General features: G+C 33.7%; 1 protein-coding gene and 1 long non-coding RNA gene across 3 annotated transcripts in view; one reads left to right on the forward strand and one right to left on the reverse strand.

Annotated features, from left to right (window-relative positions):
- The window catches only part of ADAMTS3 (ADAM metallopeptidase with thrombospondin type 1 motif 3), a 284019-nt gene that overhangs the window by 253832 nt on the left and 12219 nt on the right, over positions 1-17968 (forward strand). Inside the window, exons 14-19 of the mRNA XM_055297371.2 lie at positions 649-782; positions 2387-2510; positions 5841-5921; positions 7823-7986; positions 13492-13657; positions 16118-16250. Coding sequence (XP_055153346.2) covers positions 649-782; positions 2387-2510; positions 5841-5921; positions 7823-7986; positions 13492-13657; positions 16118-16250 — 802 coding nt within the window. The remainder of the gene's footprint in view (positions 1-648; positions 783-2386; positions 2511-5840; positions 5922-7822; positions 7987-13491; positions 13658-16117; positions 16251-17968) is intronic.
- LOC134731637 (uncharacterized) lies at positions 121-13649 on the reverse strand. Of its 2 annotated transcripts, none has more exons than XR_010114077.1 (3): positions 13562-13649; positions 2491-2597; positions 121-241 (listed from the first exon to the last, which is right to left on the reverse strand). It is a non-coding gene; the product is annotated as an uncharacterized lncRNA (long non-coding RNA). The 2 variants fall into 2 exon arrangements; XR_010114076.1 differs by having other exon boundaries at positions 13566-13646.

A 17968-nucleotide genomic window follows, 5' to 3' on the forward strand; every position in this document is an offset into this window, starting at 1 on the left:
ATTTTCTTTTAATGTTTCACTTCTTACTTCTGAATTTTTGGTTAAATATGTCCAAGTGGCATCTTTTTGCAATACTTCTTATTTGAGTGAATGAAAGGAAATAGTTATATGATTACATACACCACTGGTTTCAGTTCAAATCCATGTTAAAGGAAAGAGGAATACACGTAAGAATTCAAAGTTGCAACGCATTAAGAAGAAATGCATTGTTTTTATCTCTTTTGGTGAAGTGAGTTGCATCCTGTAAGAGGCAAAAACTATGTTAGGTGATTTAGTCAAATCAGAGACATTCTTTCAGTGCTCTAATATTATGAAAACTAAACTGGTTTTGAATTAAAATGTATTTAAGAGCTGTGTTGAAATCTGGGGTTGCCCGGGGCAGTCCCAGTTTATACCTGTTGTTCCTGCTCAGTTATTACTAGAGCCCCTTTTCTAGTTTAGATGACAAATTATATGGTCACTTTAGCTAAAACCAATATGTCAAATGTACATACTTTTCTCCTTACTCCTTATTTTATTTGTTTATACAGTATTCCTTTTGTTTTCAGGAAATCACATTGAAACCTTATATTTAAAAATAAAATAAACTGTGCCGTTCAAACATTCCATTTTATGTAAATAGTTAATTTTATCGTTCATCTTATGCAGCCAAGAAAAGATGCCACCTTTACTGTCAGTCCAAGGAGACTGGAGATGTCGCTTACATGAAACAACTGGTGCATGATGGAACACGCTGTTCTTACAAAGATCCATATAGCATATGTGTGCGAGGAGAGTGTGTGGTAAGTTCAAATTGCCTCCCCAAAGGCTTTCTACGTTATCTATGTTTACTGTCATTCATCTGCACATTTTTAATTTTTTAAACTATTTTATCTTTGAAATCACATTATAGTAAGTGTCTATGAATAGTTCAATAGCTAAAATAAATTTGGGAGACATTATACTTTCTCAAATCAAACTTTGGTCACTGGCAGAATCAAGGTCTAAATAATTTTCCTAATTTCCAGCCAAATGCCTTTTCTAAGTAACTCTGAGGCCTCTAGGTTGGGAATACAAATTGGTAATAATGCATTTGCTTCGGGTATTTTAGTAGCCGTCTACTATTAAAATACAAGGTCTTTTTAAAAATAATCAGTGCTAATTATATTTTATCTTTTGTTGTAAAGATAATAAGACATCTCTTTCTCACCTTCCAGTCAATTCTAAGTTTAAAAGCTAAATTTCACATTAGAACAAAAGTAGTAGAGAAGCAAACATGTTTTTTTGCTCCATTTAATCTCATGTTAAAAATGCATTTTATTTCTTATGTTCATAGTTAAATCGATATGAAATTCTTATTAACTGAAACACTGCTCCTAACATATTCTTATGTTAGGAAACTCTTATTAACTGAAACACTGCTCCTAACATATTCTTATGTTAGGAAATTCTTATTAACTGAAACACTGCTCCTTTATACTTCATCAAAACTGAAGTGCTGTATTAATGAGTCTAAAGTAGTTGAGCTTACATTTTTCTGAAAGCATAGTATGTCTTGTTCAGCTTTTACCTGCCGCAGTACCTAGTACATTAAACGTATGTGTTGTCTTTATTTTCCCTGCCACCTTTCATCCCATACTTTTGAGTGCAGTAGTGTACTGTGTATCATTATTCTACAGTGATTTACATTAAGAACATGCCTTGGTTCAGAAAACCTTCAGTATTTCCCTGTTTCAAGGGAAAATGTAAATTCTTCCTGGTATTCAAGTCTTCTGCAGTCTGTTCAATGCAGATTTTTCACTGTTGTTTCCTTATCATGAAACACTAACCTTCCACTGGTTTAAATATGGGTTTAGATATTGACCTCTGCACCCACTTTCCATGAACATACAATTTCTCTGGCTTTGTTGTAACTCGTCTGCTCTCCTGAAATGCTTTTCTATTCTGTGTTTCTTTGGCCCCTGTGAAAGTCTTCACCAGTCTTGTGAAGTTTTATCTAACATCCTAACCATCTTTTAAAGATTGCACTAATATACAACTCACTGTATTATCCATCATCATAAATGTGAGAGCAGCAAGGGAAAAGCACTGTCTTGTTTTTTTGTCTCCTCAGCATCAGCTACATCTGTTTTCATTACATGTGTGTTTAATCACTATGACAATTTAAAATGGTGTAAATATTTCACTGGACTGGAGGAAATATATTCTTTATTACTTAGGGTACAAGTCATTTGGTTTCCCATTTTTTTTAAAAAAACTGAGGTTTTAAAAATTATGACTATAGTGGCAGTTTGCTGTAAATTGGCTGACTGTGGGCCATGACTGAACAAAGGGTTCATCATTTTCTGGGATGTTGACCACTACTGGGTACATAAAATCAGCCACATTTGACATCTTCTCTCTCCAGAAAGTGGGCTGTGATAAAGAAATTGGTTCTAATAAGGTTGAGGATAAGTGTGGTGTCTGTGGAGGAGATAATTCCCACTGTCGAACCGTGAAGGGGACATTTACCAGAACTCCCAGGAAGCTTGGTAAGATGAGGTCTCTCGTGAATTTAGTATTCTTCTCTGTGATTTGTACTTTTTGAGGCTTCTTCTTTTAGAAATGCAGCATTTTCTCTATAAACAGAACCAAAATTTAGCTGCTGATTTATTGTTATTCAGATTACCTTTTAAGGAACTTAAAAAAAAAAAAGAAATCCTTTGAATGAATTCGTACTCCCTATCGTCAATGATGAAAAAAATACATACCAAATTTAGAAAAGAAACAAGTAAAATCAGTATCAGTTATACTAGCTAGCTAAAATCTGTGTTTTATTTTCCATTTTTAATAAAATGCAGATTGAATTATTAGAACTGATGTTTATTTTGAATTCCTGTTGCACATAAATTATTGATCAGGAGTTTAAAAATTACAAAACTTTAGATACAACTTTTAAAATATCACATTAGTTTTACTTATTTTAAAAGTGAACAATTTTATCCTGTTTATAAATCTAGTAATCTTGGATCTGTATTTCACATAATTCTTAAAAATTTACTTTAAACAAAATTGAGGTACAACCAAAAACTAACCTGAGATGTAATTGCTCATCTCTATAAATGTTTATGCTTGTTACATAGTCAATAACTTGAACTTAGACATACATTGAAGGTTCAAAGGTGGAACAAAAAGCTGTCTTCATGCATCAAATAATAGGCAAAATTATCCATGGTTTAATAATATTCATTGGAATTTTCATAAAAGGTTTATATACAAACATTTATTACTGAATAATTTCTTGAGTTTGTATCAGATATTATTCAGTTATTCAATAATGATTTATTGGGCAAATGTTTCTGGGAATTCAGCACTTAAAGATAAATTTGATGTGGTGTTTGCTCAAGAAGATTTTGATGTCTTCCAAAGAGCCATTGGTATCTTATAAAATCATGAAAGTAAAACAAAAACAAAGAAATATGGTTTACGTTAAGTAAATTGTCATCGGGGTATTTTTTCCTTTTATAAAAAAGTTGGTCTTCGTCCAAATGAAATAATTCTCTTAGTTTTTTTTTTTTTTAATTCCCATTATACCCCAGCTACCTAACTCAATTACTAGGAGACTATATTCTAATGTTTTTCTTATTACTGATGTCTTTGCTATTCCTGTGTTATAAATTACCATGTTTTGTACTTTGAAAATTGTTAAAAAGCAAATATTGCTATTTCTGACTGATTGCATTATTAAAGCAAAGAGAAATATAATTATATATATGTATTATGTTTCAGTGGAGTCAAATGTAATTTTCTTCATCTTGCTGTGAAATAATGTACTGTGCTTTCTTTATTGGAGTTACATTTTATTCTTTTCTTTTAGATGTAAAATAATTCATTTTGTTTTATTTCCACAGTGAATTAATGTAAAGAAAAGGTTTTGCCATGCTTATTCTTTCTATATTATGTATAATATAAGGTATTGGTACTGTTTTTTAGATAGTTCAAACATTATGCTAAACTTGCAAATCAAGGCCAAAAGAACATTAGAAAATTTTCATCTGTCATACCAATTCAAACCGTTCAAAGATAATCTAACATCCATATCTTTGCACTAATATTGTCATCATAGTGATTTAATAGACTAATTAACCTTTTCCAACAGGAAAACATTTAAGCAAGAGGTGCCATAAAGAATTGAAGTTGCTGGAAAATGAAATCTGCAAGTATTCAACTTCAAATCATCTACTTAGTCTTACTTTCATGCTTAGTCTTACTTTCATTGACTATTAACAGTTTATTGGCATTATCTATTACAAATGCATTGTGACTTCAACACATAAACTTACAGAACATATTTTATATCTTGCCTAATAAAATATATGACTTATGGGATAGTCAATGAAACAACAAGACTTTGATAGACATGAACCCTCCACTAATTAAAGACATTCTATTTAAGGGAAGACAAGAGGCGCTTTCACTTTACCCAAAGGAGCTCGTAATATTTCTCTTGCTGAAACAAGAGAAGCTAAAAACGTACTGGGTAAGTTGTAGCAAACTGCAGAAAGATGGGCATCCATAAATGGCATCAAGCTGTTTTGCTGTACTTGGCATCTTAAGCACGTTCCTTCTAGCCACTGTGTACTCAGGCAAACGTGGTACATTTCATGTGTTAGACTTTACCCCAGGCTAAAGTGCTGAACACCCTGATCCCAAAAGGACTACTTTATTTGGTTAGGACACTAATAAATATTGTGAAAAAGTTAGGTAAATCTATTCATAGGTATATATTATTATACATATACAAATGACAAAAACACTTGTTTTTTCTTATTTCATCAATAATTGTGGATTGATAACTGGATTTCTGTTAATACTCTCCATAGAATATGTACTGGATGTTTCATAATGTATTGAAGGTGTAGGTTACATAATCATCTTATATTCTTTTATTTGTATGATAATGAGATGTATAACATCTGTTCTAATTGACCTGACTATTGTCAGGTCATAATATTTATGATTTATTGTCATAATATTAATTCTAAATGATTGTAAGATAATTTTTAGGACCTGTGATAGTATCAACATAGTATGTGATATATGACATTTACAGTAATAGGAATGATATATGATTTTAAAACTCAAAGCAACCAATTAAGCATATTGATTTTCTTATTTCTGGCTTAGGAGGTTTTGAGGTTAGGGTGCATATAAAGGCAATGCATAACACAATTTGCACACATTTTCCAACTAAGTGGTTTAAAATCCATGTTGTCGATTTGGTTAAAATAGTCCCATCATAAAACTTGTCTAAAGCTTTAAAATTAATACTGATCACAAGAAAAATGAAAGCACTGATTTTTCTGTTTTAACTCCTTTAGAATAAAGAAGGCTTTAAATATGAAAGTATTTTAATAACTAGAAGTTTAGCTATCTATACTTCCCTCTTGGACTTTTAAAATAACATGTAAGCAGATAACATATCCCAAAAAGTTTACCACTTAAGTGAACTTTCACTAAAAATTGACTCCACTTCAAAAGGATGGTTTAGAAAACTAGAATCACACAGAGGGACACAGGAAAGTATAGTATTTGCCTGAATTGTTGACATCATTTGAAGGTCAACGCAAGATAAGTGACTAATATGTTGATAACAAGATTAACTTTTTTCCCTCTTTAATAAAAAAAAAAGTTTCCTCTAATTTCATGTTGGATGTCACAAAAGCTACCAATGCTTTGAAGTTAATTTCTGAAACTGCTTCTTTAAATTTATGGATGCCCTCTCTGCATGCAGAAGCAGTGAGAATGTAGTGCTCAGCTAACCATGGTTGTTGCTTTTGTTTTCTTCTTTGCTTCCTACAATATTTACTACACATGCAAAGGGTACCTTAAGATGTTTGATATACCCCCTGGGGCTAGACATGTGTTAATCCAAGAAGACGAGGCTTCTCCTCATATTCTTGGTGAGTGTTTCTGTCTGCTGTCTCTGCTTTAACATGCACTGAAACATTGAAATGTCAAAGAAATCCTAAATATAGATACATGTATATGTACATATATGTGCGTATGTATATGTACGTATATCTGCATACGTATATGTACATATATGTGCTTATGTATATGTACATATATGTGCATACGTATATGTACATATATGTGCATACCTATATGTACATATATGTGCATACGTATATGTACATATATGTGCAAACGTATATGTAAGAATCAAAATAATATATAACTACATTAATTGAATGTTATGTAGGTTTTTTTTGGTCATTTCTCCTAACTATGCTTACTTTAAAAGAAGAAATATAAAAAAAAATAGAGCTTTAATTTTGTATAGAAACTAGGGTTGGTTCCTAATTATATGAGGGAAAAATCATTTGACAAGCTTATATTTGTTATACACTTTTTGCTCTGTTATAAGGAATAAGAAAATAAATATGTTAATAAGATCCACTAAATCAAGGAATATCAGAAAAATTCATCATACTTATGTTTACAAATAAGTTCTGATATTTTGATTGATCCAATACTGTATGTATCCTTATTTTTATTGTATTTCACATTCTTTGAAAAGCAACCACAGGTGAATTTTACTAATCTAATCTTAAATTATTCTAATATCTGACATGTGTCAGGTTTTTGACTGGCACATGCAGATCCATTTGCCACGGAGAGCTCATTATAATTTCCACAAGGAGATCTTTTTTTCTTTTATGAGAAGATTACATGGAAATGTCACTTTAAAGAGGTTTAAATTTAAATTATATAGACAAGTGTAAACATAACTTACTTATTCCCTGGCCTGTAAGAACACTAAGATAATTTCTGAAGCTAAGACATCACATATCAACTCCATGAAAATTTGTAGCAAATCGTTTTATTTCAGTTGTGACTTTAAAAAATGAATTGTTTTATGGTGTTTCATAGAATTTTTAAACACATTTAAATTATATTCACTACTAAATGTCATAATAGTCTAGCAGTCAGCTATAGTTCTCTCTCAAGTATTTAAAATTCCTTATTTTTCATCCTAGAATTCATATTAATGTCCTTGGAAAAAATAGACCAGTTTAAAGCCCAAGAGGAATAAATACATTTAATTAAAATTTCTCATGTTTTCCACCCATTTTCAATAATGGTAGTAACATGAAATTTTGCTTTCTAATGTAACATTATATGCTGATAAACAAATCTAAAACTCAAAATCCCATTCATTATTTTGTACTCACTAAGCCAGCATTTTATTTCATTTTATAATATGTAATAAATGTTTACTACATTAAGAATTCCATTAGCAGTAAGCAGCTTTTTCTAACTATATGAGTAGGTGATATGGCTCTGGAATTTTACAATCATGAGAACTAAATTGTTGGCTTGAAAAATTACTTCAACTATGTTGGATGACTATAAATATTTTGACCAACTTAAAAAAATATGCAGTAAATAAACCATTGCATTATATGCTATCCTAGCATAAATTGTTTCTATTAATTATTGAAAACATAGCTATCATTTTCAAAATATTCCCAGTTTTCTAAGGAAATATATAGGATCAATGATTTAGAAACTATTAACCTCTTTGACAATGTTTTCAAATGGGAATATTTGCAAACATTATTTTTGCCTATTTAACCATCTTGCCATATTTTTGACTAGTTAGGAATGCTTCTTGAGAGTTTTGAATGCCTAATCAAGACAATGGGAGTAATATCAGAACTAACACCCATTTTGATTGCTTGCTACTAATAAAGAAACACGGTCATTGATTTGTAGGAAGGATATACTTGCTGTAAATCTTCAGCACTTAATATGATAAAATAAAATGTATGCTGGTTACTCATTTTTCTTCCTTTAGCTATTAAGAACCAGGCTACAGGCCATTATATTTTAAATGGCAAAGGGGAGGAAGCCAAGTCGCGGACCTTCATAGATCTTGGTGTGGAGTGGGATTATAACATTGAAGATGACATTGAAAGTCTTCACACCGATGGACCTTTACATGATCCTGTTATTGTTTTGGTATGTGGCGTTACGTTGGTTCAGCTTAGTTTATAATTAATTTATCTGAAAACACTTTTACCTTTAACATTAAGTGTACTTTGAGCATTAAAAAATGAGTTGCTTTTTAAAATAATTCCATTTATCTTCCCCCTACTCTTTGTGCAATGTTTTCATGTAATTTATTATATATACATTATAAACTGAATAATGCAGCATTCTGATTTTTGACTTAAAAGTTATCTTTTAAAGACAACACTAAAAGTAGATTTTTGTATTTACCCACATATTTACCATTTTTTATGATTTTCATTCTACTTTCTACATCTAACGTTCCATCTATTATCATTTACCTTCAGTAAAAAGATCTTCCTTTAGCATTTCTTGCGGTGTGGGTGTATTGGCAAGTAATTCTCTCAGCTTTCAATGATCTGAAAATATCTTTATTTCACCCTCATTTTTGAAGGATATCTTTACTAGATATAGAATTTGACTTGCTAGTTTTTTGGTTTTTTGTTTCCTTTTTTCCCTTCTTTCAGCACTGTGTTTTTATGATCTTGCAGTGAGTTCCAAGGGTTTGGGGGCTGATCAAAGAAAAAGATATGGCCACAAGGTGGCAGTAGCACACACACACTTTATTTGCGCCAGGCCTCAGCTGGTTTGCAAGTGCGGAACACTACCCAGAGGAGAGGAACTTCCTCTGGTAAGGGAACTTCTGAGAAAGAGGGGAATCTGAGGTGGTTTCTGTGCCTAGGTGGTGTCATTCAGCAGCACAGCAGCAAGTCTGTGGGTCAGAGGGCTCCAAGGGAGGCAGCAGCATGAGGTCCTTATAGCCAGAAGGTCTTATTCATATCTAGCAGATGTTGGATGCAGTTTCCTAGAGCTGTGCAAAGCAGGCAGTCCCCGAATGGCTAAAACTTCCTCATTTGGGCAGCGTTAAAAACAACTGGATGTATTGAAGTTTGTGTTTGGCAGCAGAGGGCTTTTGAGCTAACAGATCTCAGCCTCAGGCTGCTGTGAAGAAATAACCTAGGGCCCAATATACAGGAGCCTTCTTTTACTCATTTATGCATCACTTGCCTTCCAGAATCCATCACTTATGAAGAGAAGCCTCATTTATATTGCTGCACTGCGTGTAATGTGTCAGTTTTCTCTGGCTGCTTTTTAAGATTTTTCTCTTCATCTTTTTGTTTTGTCTTATTGGTTTAGCAGTTTGACTGTGATATACTCGGTTTACCGTGTTCTTTGTATGTCTTATGCTTGGGGTTCACTGAGAATCTTGGCTTTGTAGGTTGATGTTTTTGACCAAGTTTGGGTAAATTTCCCATGATGTGTTCTAGTTAGTTGTTTTTCCCAAACCCTCACCCCCACCCCATCTTTCTCTTCTTTACTCCTAGGACTCACTTAAATCAGTTGAAATTGTTCTACAAGTCTCAGGCTCTGTTCATCCTTTTATAATCTCTTTTAAAATACATTTTTCAGATCGGATTATTCCTTTTGAGCTCTAAGTCACTGTTTCTCTTAGGTTATCTCCAATCTGTCCTTGAGACTATCCTGTAAATTTTTCTTATCAGATGGTGCGCTTTTCTTTTCTAGAATTTCCATTTGGTTCTTTTTTTTTTAATTTCCATTTTTCGGCTGAATTTTTCATAATGTTCACTCATTACATCTAAGTTACCCTTTAAGTTCTGGGTCTTCACGTTGTCTATTTTTTTTTTTTATGGATCACATTCCTGCTTCTTTTTTTCTTGTACACTCGACATTTTAGAAGATAAATTGTAAGGTGTCTGGTTTTGTTCTGGCAGGCGGTTAAGTTATTGTCAGATCATCCTGATCCTTTAAGGCCTAGTTTTATTCTTCCTTACAGTTAGTCTATTTCAGTGTTGTCCTTCTTCCCATGGTGTGGCCTTTCATGGTGCCGGGCTCAGCCCTGCCTGGTTTCTGGTATCTCTGTCCCACCCCCAGCACCTCCACTGTGGACTGCCTGGTGTCTTGGCCCGAGCATACACAGACCAACCCTCAGTCATGGACCCATGTAGATTTCTAGGTGATCTCTCTAAGCAGGCCGCTCTTCTTTAGTGCCCGGCTCTGAAAGTTCCAAACTCTAATCTAGCTCCTCCACTCAGTCAGATGGCTGGGCTGGGCTTGGGCTCCTCCTCCCTGTGCCAGGGTCCAGAACCTGGCCCTTGTCAGGAATAAGACCTGGCTTGTTTCTCTTCTTACAACGATTAGTGTCCTTTGTCATGACATCCATTGCCAAAAAAAAAAAAGTTTCTGCAAATATTTTGCCCAGTTTTATAGCTTTTAATATCAGGACGGCAACTCCATTACTCCCTCATGGATGAAAGCAGAAGACATCTACTTGATTTGAAATTTATTGTTAGTTTCTGTTGTATACAGAATTTTTATTTATTGGTTTTCCTATAAAATATTATACTTAAGTCAAATTGCTCCACTCAATTTTTAGGGTTTTTTTCCTCTGAAAATTAGTTCCATTTTGAAATATCTGTTCAAATCTTGTGCCCATTGTTAAAGTTGTTATATTTTCTTTTTGTTGAGTTTCAAGATCTCTTTGTATATTCAAGTCCTCTGTGAAATACGTGATTTGCAAATGTTTTCTTCCAGTCCACAGGTTGTCTTTTCATTCTTTTAGTAGTTTCTTTCATGGAGCAAAATATTTTAGCTTTATCGAAGTTCAATTTTTTAATGTTTTCTTTTGTGGATCAAGATTTTGGTGTTATGAAAATTTTTTTTGTCTAATCCAGCATCAAAACATTTTCTCCTACATTTCTTTGGTAACTGTTTCAGAGTTATACATTTTACATTTAGGTATATGTATCACTTGGGGTTAATTTTTTATGAAGTGTTAGGTCCTTATTTTTGCATGTGGATGTCTATATTAGTTATCATTGTTGTAGAACAAATTACCCTCAAACTTAGTGGCTGAACACAAGCAATACTTGTAGTTTCTGTGGAACATGTATCTGGACACCACTTAACTGGCTGGTTCTGGCATAGAGTATCTGATGAGTTTGCTGTCAACTGTGGCTAGAGTCATCTCAGCTTGACTGGGGGTTACTCTGCTTCCAAGCTTAGTCACTTGGTTGCTGAAAGGCCTGAGATGATTGTTCCCCAGCTTTTCCATGTGGTGGGTAGCAGCCCATGATTCTTTACCACTTAAGCCTCTCCGTAGGATGCTTATACGTCCTCACAATATGGCACTGACTTCCACTACAGCAAGTGACTCAAGTGAGCGAGAACATGGGACAGTGAAACCAAGACGGAATTCTCAGTCCTTTTTTACCTAATGTTAGGCAGATATATTTCTTAAACCATCACAATGTCCAGTTGTTTTAGCACTATTTGTTAAAAGTCTCTCTTTATTAAAATGCCTTTCAATTGTGTCAAAAATTAATTATCCACATTTATGTGGGTCTATTCTAGACTCTCATTCTATTCCATAATAAAATATATGTTAATCAAAGTTTTATTTAGATTATTTTAAATATGAATGATTGGAGGCCAGATGCTCCATTTCACGCTGATATAATTACACTGTATTCTTTTCTAGCAACATGAGTATCTGGCTTTAGAGACCTGATGCTTAACCACCATGATAGATGCTTCAAGATTTGCCCACTGATTAAAATCTGACCACAGCAAGTGGTGTGGGCTGGAGGTACAAGAGGGAGATTTGTAGCTAGGAGACAAGGGTGTGGACAAGCAATGTTCTATCATTATGACATTGCTTTTCCATTCTGAGTCCTGGAACATGGTGGCTAGGCTGTCTGGGGCAAAGAGAATTAGATATCTGGCTAGAGTGTAAGGGTTGTTTGAATGGTGCTTTATTTTTAATGCTGTTTTAAAAACAAAGACAGAAAAAAAGAGAATAAAAGCCAGATAACCAGATCCTCTACCCCCACTGGTTTTAGTATCACCTCATTTCTCAAACAAAAGGTAGTTCTAAAAATTTAGTTTGGAATACCAATGAATTGCACATTTCTCTCTTTGCATAATTAGTAAAATCCTATGAAAGCTACATGAAAGTCAATTTTTTAAAAGACAACTTTGTCCTGAACAAAATTAAAAGGCAAGAGACAAACTGAGAACATATTTGCAACTCATATTACAAAAAGGAATTCATCTCTTTAGTGCACAGATTATTTAGGAAAGAAAAAATGTGTACAGTTCCAATAAAAACCAGGACAGTCATGCAATGTACAGTATCCAAAATATAAATGAGTAATAAACTTAGGAAAATTAAACTTTATTAGTTATCAAATAAATAACAACTAACAATCATGATATTTTTCCCATCCAATTAATGAAGGTCAAAATTATATAACACGTAGTGTCAAATGGCCACTTTCATACACTGTCATTATTAAAGTAACAATTGTTCTAACTCTTCTGGAGGACCATTCACTAGTCTATCAGAAGAACTAGAATTATAAAAAGTGTTTGTTCCCTTTAGTCTACTAAAAAATACCAGAAATCCCCACAAAGGTTGGGAAAATTTCTAATCAATGCAAATATTCAAGAGTTACCACACACTTATTAACAATAATGCATAACACTTTTAGGATTGCAGACTACGCTGACATTTAACAGTAAATTTTCTTTTTTCAACTTTTTTTTGGTACAAGTGCAATTTAGCTACATTGATATCTTGCATTGCGGTGAAGTCAGGGCCCTCAGTGCATCCATCACTGGAGCAATGCACACATTGTACCTACCAGGCAAGTTCCCGTCATTCAACCCTCCATCCATTCCCTCTGACCCCTCTGAATCTCCAGTGACCTTCATTCCACCCTCCAAAAGCATGTTTTCAAAGAATATTTACTATTTTGAGAAATGTGCATAACATGTTACATGAAATAAACAAGGCCAGGAAAGTATATATGTCTGTACACACACACACACACACACACACACACACACACACGCGCACGCGCGCATGCGAGCACACAGAATGCAAATATCTTGAGGGACTATCTCAATAATAAAAGTGACTCGTTTTCTCTAGTTAGGTAGAATTATGATTTTTCATTTCCTTTATGTTTTTCCATAATGTATATATTTTCTGGAGGGAACATTACTATCTTTATCATCACAACAAAACAATTTCCTTTGAAGACAGTTTTAAAATGCATTAAAATTTTAATCCTTTAATTTTAATTTTAATTCTTTACATTTAAAAGTTAAAATCCTTTAAAAAGGAGATGGTATAATTTAAGGAAACCTACAGTGAATCTTATAAAGTTATCATTTTTATAATATAAACCCTTACTCCTCAGTGTATGTATTTTTTAACACTTTTATGTTAAAAGTTTTATAGATATTTCATCTTTTTCTTAAACAGGGCACATTTGCACTGTAGTTTATAGAAATAAAAACATTATAATTTTTGAAACTATTTGAAAGTTTTCAGTTTTAGTAAGAGCAATATTCTGAAATATTTGTAATTTTACACTCAAAATTTAAAACCCTCAGGTGATTTACATATTGATTTCATGTGTATGTTAGATTATACCTCAAGAAAATGATACCCGCTCTAGCCTGACATATAAGTACATCATCCATGAAGACTCTGTACCTACAATCAACAGCAACAATGTCATCCAGGAAGAATTAGATACTTTTGAGTGGGCTTTGAAGAGCTGGTCTCAGTGTTCCAAACCCTGTGGTGGAGGTAACAATTGAACACATTTATTATATTAAAATGTAATGCATATAAAAACCAATCTTGCTTCTACCTTTATGGCTGTCTCTAATCAAGGCCACAATCTGAGAAACACCAAACATAACCATCAAAACATCAATACAAAACGTTTTTGCTGAAATCTCAGAATCACCAAATCATAGGATTCCTTTCATAACAGTGACAGACCTTAAAATCCTCTTGCCCTTTTCTCTCAGGTCCTTTGTCTTGCATTTACTGTACTGGTACCCTTAATCACTTTATTCTTCCCAAACTCCAAAACTCTCGCACATTCAGTGTACTCTGGTCCTCACATTTCTTCTTCCCTACTTTTACTTTCTGTATCTCTCTGCATTTCTACCAGAGTTAATAATAAAAGAGCTATTGGTTACATGACTGTCTAACTGACTATGCTATGTATTTGAAACCAGATACTGTTCTAAATGCTTTATATATCAATGCATGAATACTCCCAATGGCCCTATGCAGTTGGTACTATTGTTATCTCTGTTAAAGTGGTAGCAAAACTGAAGCACACAGATAATTTCCCAGAGCCCACAGGATTCAAACCCAGATAACCTGGCTTCTGAACACATGCTGTCACTCAATGCACTGTGCTGCCTCCGTTCCCTCTCCAGAGTCCATTAAGCTGGACTTAATGTTTCTCAATTTCTCCCATCATCCATTCCTCTAGTTCTAAACAAGTGCTCCATTACCAATTCCCTGCCATGGGCAGGAGAAGGCAAGAGGCTGTTAAATGACAGCAAATAGTTGAGAACAAAATTTGTATTAGGCAGTGCTTGTGTAAATTATTTATTTTACAATTTTAAGTTCAAGGCTGTATTTCTAAAGTGTTTTCTTGAGGGAGGCATACAATAGTTAATTATTTTAAATGACATCTCTTTATCCATTACAAGATGCTCATTTAATTTGGACCCTTCCTTCTGCTGTACTCTCAACATTTACTTGGTCATAATATTTGTCAGATATACCTTCTTCTTATCTACCACAACTATTCCTTCTTCACCAGACTCCAATCACCACTTTGGGAGAGACGATTATTACAATAGCCTTTTAACTAGCCAACTAATATTGATGTTCTTCTCTTCCTTAATTTGCAGGGTAATTTTTCTTGAATGAATGCATGAATGAATGGTAAAATTATACTATTTCCCAGATTAAAATCCTTCAGTCTTCTAATATGTTGCCCTGAAGACACAACATCACTTCATGTAACATTCTTTCTAAAAATGAATCACTTGAATCTCATCATTAGAACACAATTAAACAGGCCCAAATTGTGGAACATTTTATAAAACAAATAGTTTTTAAATTTCCAAAATAGTAAATGCCGTAAGACAAAAAGAAGTTCAGTAATTATTTCTGATGGATGGAGGCTAGAGATATAACAGTTAAATGCAACATATGATCCTTGACTGGAAAAGGATTGCCATAAATAACATGATAGGAACAATTGAACATTTTTGAATAGGTCTGTATGTTAGATAATAGCATTATATCTATGTTAAATGTCCTGATTTTAAGAATTATATTATAGTTATATAAGAGAATGTACTTCCGAAATCTGTGCTTAGGTATTTAGGAGTGAAGGATCAGGATGTCCTCAACTTTCAAATGGTTCAGCAAAATTATATGTATATTTACACACATACACGTATATAAAGAAATATAGCAAATGTGGTGACATAGTCACAAAAGATCAATCTAGATGCAAGGTATATTGGATAGGTTTGAATTTTTTCAAGTATATATACATAATTACAAATATAAAAGTTGATGTTTGAAAGACCCTCAGTAACTCCCTATAACCTTCAGGATAACGTCCCAAAACTTGTTAGACACTGAAGGCTTTCAAGATCTGGTCCTTCCCTAACTCCTGCCCTCTTCACACATGATCCTCTATAGCCACATGAAGAAACCACAGTTTTTCATACGTTGTTTCCTTTGCTTGGAGAATAATTCTGCTTCATTTCCATTACTCCATACTATCTGAACTTCAGTATTCTGCGGAAGAAAAGTACTGATCCTCTAAGCTTTCCCCTCCCCTCCTCCAAGTTACAGAGATCTCTTCCCTCTGTGTTCCTTTGGTGCCCTCTACTGCAAGTTATTTACATAGTTTTCTAAAAGCCTATGTCACTAGATATTGTCACAGTGGTTTTCATATCTATCTCTCACACTAGACTGTGTATAGAGACTAGTTCTTTAACATGCATGCAGTTGCAATATTTATCAAATGTATTCTCTGAAAAGGTAAAAGTTTTTGTTTATTTAATGTTCTTTGGGACCTTCAGCACCTATTGGAGTGCCGAATTGTATGCACTCAATACATATTTATTGAATGGATGAATAAATGTATGAATAAGTGAATAATCAAGTAACTAACAGCATAAAGAAGTGATTAAATCCAAAGAAATTTATTTCCTTTTCCAGGTTTCCAGTACACTAAATATGGATGCCGTAGGAAAAGTGATAATAAAATGGTCCATCGCAGCTTCTGTGAGGCCAACAAAAAGCCGAAACCTATTAGACGAATGTGCAATATTCAAGAGTGTACACATCCACTGTAAGCATTTATTTTAACTATCATATCTGGAGGTCAAAATCAGGACTTCACTGCCTTTAGCTCTTTTTAGTTTTGATTTTATTTTCAGTCAAAGCTCTATATAGACATGGTTTAAATAGTCAAGTCACTTCACAGGAAGTATATAAAGCTGCAGTTCTGTGCCTTTCACCACATTCTTGTTCCTCAAAAACAACCACTTTCAACTGTTATATTTATTTTGATATTTGGTAGTTACTTGCTTCCTTTTCTCTAAGTCAGATGTTTTTGCTTCTATTCCTTGACTTTTTTTGGGAGGTAGGTTAGACATTATACATTGAATTTTCACTGTGAAATCTGAAGATTATATTATTTTATGACCACTCCGCAAATGCACACCCAGAGGCCACACTTTTTCCTTCCCTGCTACTCCCATTACTGACCTAACGTACGTTTTACTGATCGCAATATTCAGGGTTTATATTAACATGTATCTCTCTTAATACCTGAGTCACACAGCATGCATTGATTATTATGGTTTCTTTCTTGTAACGTTTCTTCCAGAATAAATGAATATTTTGATTTTATGTATTTGATCTTCTACTACTTTTCCTTAATTCATTCCCAAACTCTCTTTCTCAGTATCAATCCCCTCAAAATACTAAACATCCAAGTGTCCTGTCACTTTAATCTCCATAGAAACGGGAGAGTCTTGGAGAACAGAGAGTTCTCTGTGTTCCAGCTGCAGCTTGGGCTTTTTACCAGCTTTCATCCTAGGGTTCCCTTTCATCATCCTCCTTGGAATTCCTACTACCTTTCTCTTCTCTGGGATTTCCTGTTATTCCAAACTATAATGTATCATCCCTCAGACTCAAAAATACTGTTCGATTATTATCTACACTCAAGTGTTGCTGTTGAAAAGTCGGTTGCCATTCTGATTCTCAGTTCTTTCTCAATGACCTGTTTTGGTCTCTTCGTCTTTCAAAGTTTGTAGGACCATCATTTTGTTCCTAGTGTCCTGCAATCCCAGTGATGAAACTGACTTGGTGCTCATTTTTACTCATCGTTGTGCTGTGTACTTACAGAGTTTTTTAATTGAAAAATAAAAATTGTATGTTTTTATGGGGTATGATGTAATGTTTTGATGTATGCATACATTGTGGAATGATTAAATTCAGCTAATTAACCCATCTATCACATCACATACTTATCATTTTTTGTGGTGCACACATTTCCAATCTGCTATCCTAGCAATTTTGAAATATCTATTTCATAATTATTAACCATAGACACTATGCTGTTCAGTAGATCTCAAAAACATATTTCTTCTAACTGAAACTTCGTACCTCTTGACCAACATCTCTCCATTACTCCTTCACCCTCACCCAAGCCCCTAATCACCACCATTCTAGTCTCCACTTCTATGAGTTCCACTTTTATAGATTCCACATATGGAACCTAGAAAATAAGTGAAGGTCACATGGTATTTGTCTTTCTGTGTCCAATTCATTTCACTTAGCATAACTTCCTCCAGTTTCATCTATGTTGTGGCAAATGACACAAACTTTTAAATATATAAAATGGATATCTTTTATCTCTGGAAGATTTTCTTGTATTTTTTTTGTTTTGAAAAAAATTCTCCCGTGTTCCTCAGTGTTCTTTCTTTCTGGGACATTTGTAGCTTGGATTTTCTCTCCTATTGTTCATTGTTGCACTTGCCGAACCTTTCATTTTTGCTATCA

The sequence above is a fragment of the Symphalangus syndactylus genome, chromosome 10 (genome assembly GCF_028878055.3).
Source record: "Symphalangus syndactylus isolate Jambi chromosome 10, NHGRI_mSymSyn1-v2.1_pri, whole genome shotgun sequence".
In the NCBI taxonomy this organism is placed as follows: Eukaryota; Metazoa; Chordata; class Mammalia; order Primates; family Hylobatidae; genus Symphalangus; species Symphalangus syndactylus.